Source organism: Myotis davidii, unplaced genomic scaffold, assembly GCF_000327345.1.
Source record: "Myotis davidii unplaced genomic scaffold, ASM32734v1 scaffold575, whole genome shotgun sequence".
Taxonomy (NCBI): Eukaryota; Metazoa; Chordata; class Mammalia; order Chiroptera; family Vespertilionidae; genus Myotis; species Myotis davidii.
In genome coordinates, this window is record NW_006290306.1 from 7,928,619 (window position 1) to 7,932,261 (window position 3,643).

General features: G+C 39.4%; 1 protein-coding gene across 1 annotated transcript in view; it reads right to left on the reverse strand.

The window, feature by feature from the left end:
• COL4A4 (collagen type IV alpha 4) overlaps nucleotides 1–3,643 on the reverse strand; it is a 112,718-nt gene that overhangs the window by 96,362 nt on the left and 12,713 nt on the right. The window contains exon 2 of the mRNA XM_015563696.1: nucleotides 2,075–2,210. Within this exon, the coding sequence (XP_015419182.1) occupies nucleotides 2,075–2,136 (62 nt within the window). The 5' untranslated portion in view covers nucleotides 2,137–2,210. The remainder of the gene's footprint in view (nucleotides 1–2,074; nucleotides 2,211–3,643) is intronic.

Consider the following 3,643-nt stretch of genomic DNA (forward strand, 5'->3'; position numbering starts at 1 on the left):
GAAAAATATCTTTCAGGCAATGGGAACAGAAAAGAAAGCTGGGGTAGCAATACTTATATCGGACAAAATAGACCTCAAAGTGAAGGCCATAACAAGAGATAGGGAAGGCCACTTCATAATACTAAAGGGATCAATACAACAAGAAGATAAACTGTCCCTTTTCATGCAAACCATAATAAATAAGTAAATAAATAAAGGAATTAATTCTAGGAAACTTCTTATATTTAATAGGCTGTTGACACCAGCTGATTGTCATTGGCGACAAGATAAACGTTATCCTCTCTCTGGTGGTCTTCATTACCTTTTCCCTTACTAATCAGTCCAGAAGTACGCACACCCCTTAGTGAGGTCCTCATTGTGCTGGGTACCATGGAGACACTGAAGGTGAGGCCTGGATGGATAGATGAGTGAAGGAAAATGACTCTCAGAATGAAAACTAGAGAGGAGAGGCTTTGCCCAGGGACGGTGCAGAGACAGTGCATGCTGAATGACATTAAGGAAAGCCAGCTAGAAGGAGGTAGGAGGGAAGGAAACCTAGCTGGACAGGGAGATAGTTTGGAAAGGGACGCAGAAATGTTGAATAATGTGCTCAAAAAGTCACAGGCAGACTGGTACCAAGTCGGGGGAACAGGGGGTGAGGGGTGAGAGGGGCGGTGAGGCGGTCAGGTCAGGTCTGAGTCCCATCACTCAGTCTTTCCTCTCCTCCTGCAGTATATGTTAAAAAATAATGAGCTCTTTAAAGAACCATTCAAAATTAAGATTACTTTGCAGTTTCCTCCACATCCTCTTCAAACAAGTAAGACTTGATGGCACTTCTGATAACTACATGCTCCTTTCCACCACCCTCTCCTCCTTCATTGCCCAAAATACGTGTTCATCAGCTTGAAAACTTTTCATATTTTTCATTATTTAATGTTTCTCTGCCTTAACTCCCAAAGTCTCTTTTAGTCCCTTGTAACAATATCATATTAGCTTCCTACTGCTGCTATAACACATTACCACAAACTCAGAGGCTTAACACATAACACACATTCATTATCTTATGGTCTGGGGGCCAGAAGTCCGAAATGGGTCTCACTGGGTCTCACCGGTGAAAATCAAGGCATTGGCAGGGCTGTGTTCCTTCTGGAGATGCCAGGGGAGAGTCGGTTTCCCTGCCTTGTCTGGATTCTAGAGGCTGCCCGCATTCCTTGGCTCATGCTTGCTTCCATCTTCAACGCCAGCAGGGGCAGGTCAAGTCTCTCTCTTGCTGTATCCCTCTGACCTCCTCTTCTACCCACATCCCTTCTTGGACTCTCACTCTCCTGCCTCCTTCTCCTACTTCAAACGGCCCATCTGATTATACTGGATCCACCCTGATAATCCAAGATAATCTCCCCCTGGAAAGGTTAGCTGATTAGCAATCTTAATTCCACATGCGACTGTAAATCTCCTTTGCCACGAAACAAAACATAGTCATGGGATTCGGATGTAGGCTTCTTTGGGGGCATGTATCCTGTTTACCACACTCATGAAATGCATTGAGCTAACTCTGCTAGTTATAGGGACTCTGCTGCTCTGAGCATAAAGGAAACGTTTTGCCCTTCAAACCCAGTGTGTAAGAGCCAGACCTGCAGCCTTTAAGTGGGCACCTTCCCTTTCGGTACGAGTATGTGGGTGCAATTCAGGGAGAATAGAAAGGATTTGTGTTTAATAATAAAAACGAGATGCAAAATGGCAGGCATAACCCATCTATTTCTGGAATGACTGGCTGTTTGACACGTGAAGCATTCATATAATTCATACCTATAAAACCAACATAGAGCCCTAGCTGGTTAGGCTCAGTGGATAGGGTGTTGGCCTATGGCCTGAAGGGTCCCAGGTCCGATTCTGGTCAAGGGCACCTGCCTGGGTTTCGGGCTCGATCCCCAGTCGGTGGCGTACAGGAGGCAGCTGATCAATGTTTCTCTCTCATCAATGATGTTTCTATCTCTCTCTCCCTCTCCCTTCCCTCTGAAATAATTTAAAATTTTTTTTAAAAAACAACAACATTGAGGAAGCGTTATTATTGAATAAAAGCACTGAGGTTACTCACCAGGGCTTTGTGGCCAAGAGCTTGAACCACCTGAAAGAGCACCTTTCTAACTCCATGTGCATGGCTTACTGCACAGCCAGTCTGAGTCCTTAGTCTTCTCTTCCAGATGATTCCGTTCATAAGTGAGGTGTAAAGTCTGTACATGGTAGATATAAACATATCCCTTAAAACACAGTATGGATTATAAGGTTGAAATAATAACTTTCCTTGTTCATAGTTAGTGATGAAAATATTCAAAACTTCAAAAAAAATATTTTACATAGTCTTTCCTTAGTGGTAGGTAGTTAAACTGAATAAATATCAATTTTTATTCTTAAAAATAAAAATACTCTCAAATTCTTTATATGTCAAATATATTTTTGAGAAGTAAAAAGATGTATCTATATATACATATATACATAAAATGCTTCATAGAAAGTATTGCTTCATTTCTCTAAGTAGAATTTTCTTCTATTTAATTGTCTTTCTTGAAAATCCGAATTAAATTCACTTGAGTACTATTTTTACTGTTTGAAAGTAGGAATGGAACCCTCTAGTACAGAAACACATATTTTGCACACATACAGCAAATATATGTCAAATATTTTTATGTAAAATGATACAACTAATGTGGAAATGTTTTGATAGTTCCTCAAAAAGTTAAACATAAGAGTTACCATCCAACCCAGCTATTCCATTTCTAGGTATAAAACCAAGAGAATTGGCAATATATGTTCACACAAAAACTTGCACATGAATATCCATAGCAGAATTATTCATAATAACCCGAAAGCAGAAACAAGCCAAATGTCCATCAACTGATGATTGGATAAGCAAAAAGTGCTTCAGCAGTTCTCAACCTGTGGGTTTTGACCCCTTTGGCGGTCGAACAACCCTTTCACAGGGGTCGCCTAAGACCATCCTGCATATCAGATATTTACATTATGACTCATAACAGTAGCAACATTACAGTTATGAAGTAGCAACGAAAATAATTTTATGGTTGGGTCACAACATGAGGAACTGTATTTAAAGGGCCAGAAGGTTGAGAACCACTGTATCCAAACATTGCCTTTGGCCATAAATATAATGAAAGACTGATACATGCTACAAAATGGATGAACCTTGAAAACACTATGCTAAGTGAAAGGAGTCACATACTATATGATTTCATGTAGGTGAAATATCCAAAACAGGCAAATCCATAGAGACAGAAAATCGATTAGTAATTACTAGAAGTTGGCAAAGAGAATTAGGAGGTACAGGGTTTCTTTTGGGGTGATGGAAATGTTCTGGAATTAGATAGTGGTGATGGTTGCACAACATTTTGAATATACTAAAAACCACTGAATTATAAACTTTAAAGGAGTCAAAAAGATGAATTTTATTTTGTGAACTTTATCTCAATAAAATAAGAAAGACTATTTTGACTCAAAGAACTTATGACTTTGATAAAAGATATTTTTTGGCTCAAAGAATTGAAATGTCTCATCTTAAAAACTGGCTTTGCTGAATACCAGAATTGGGTAGAGAGAAGAAAACTAGGAGTGTTGAATATTATAAGCTATTTTTAAATTTCAGGGTAAAATC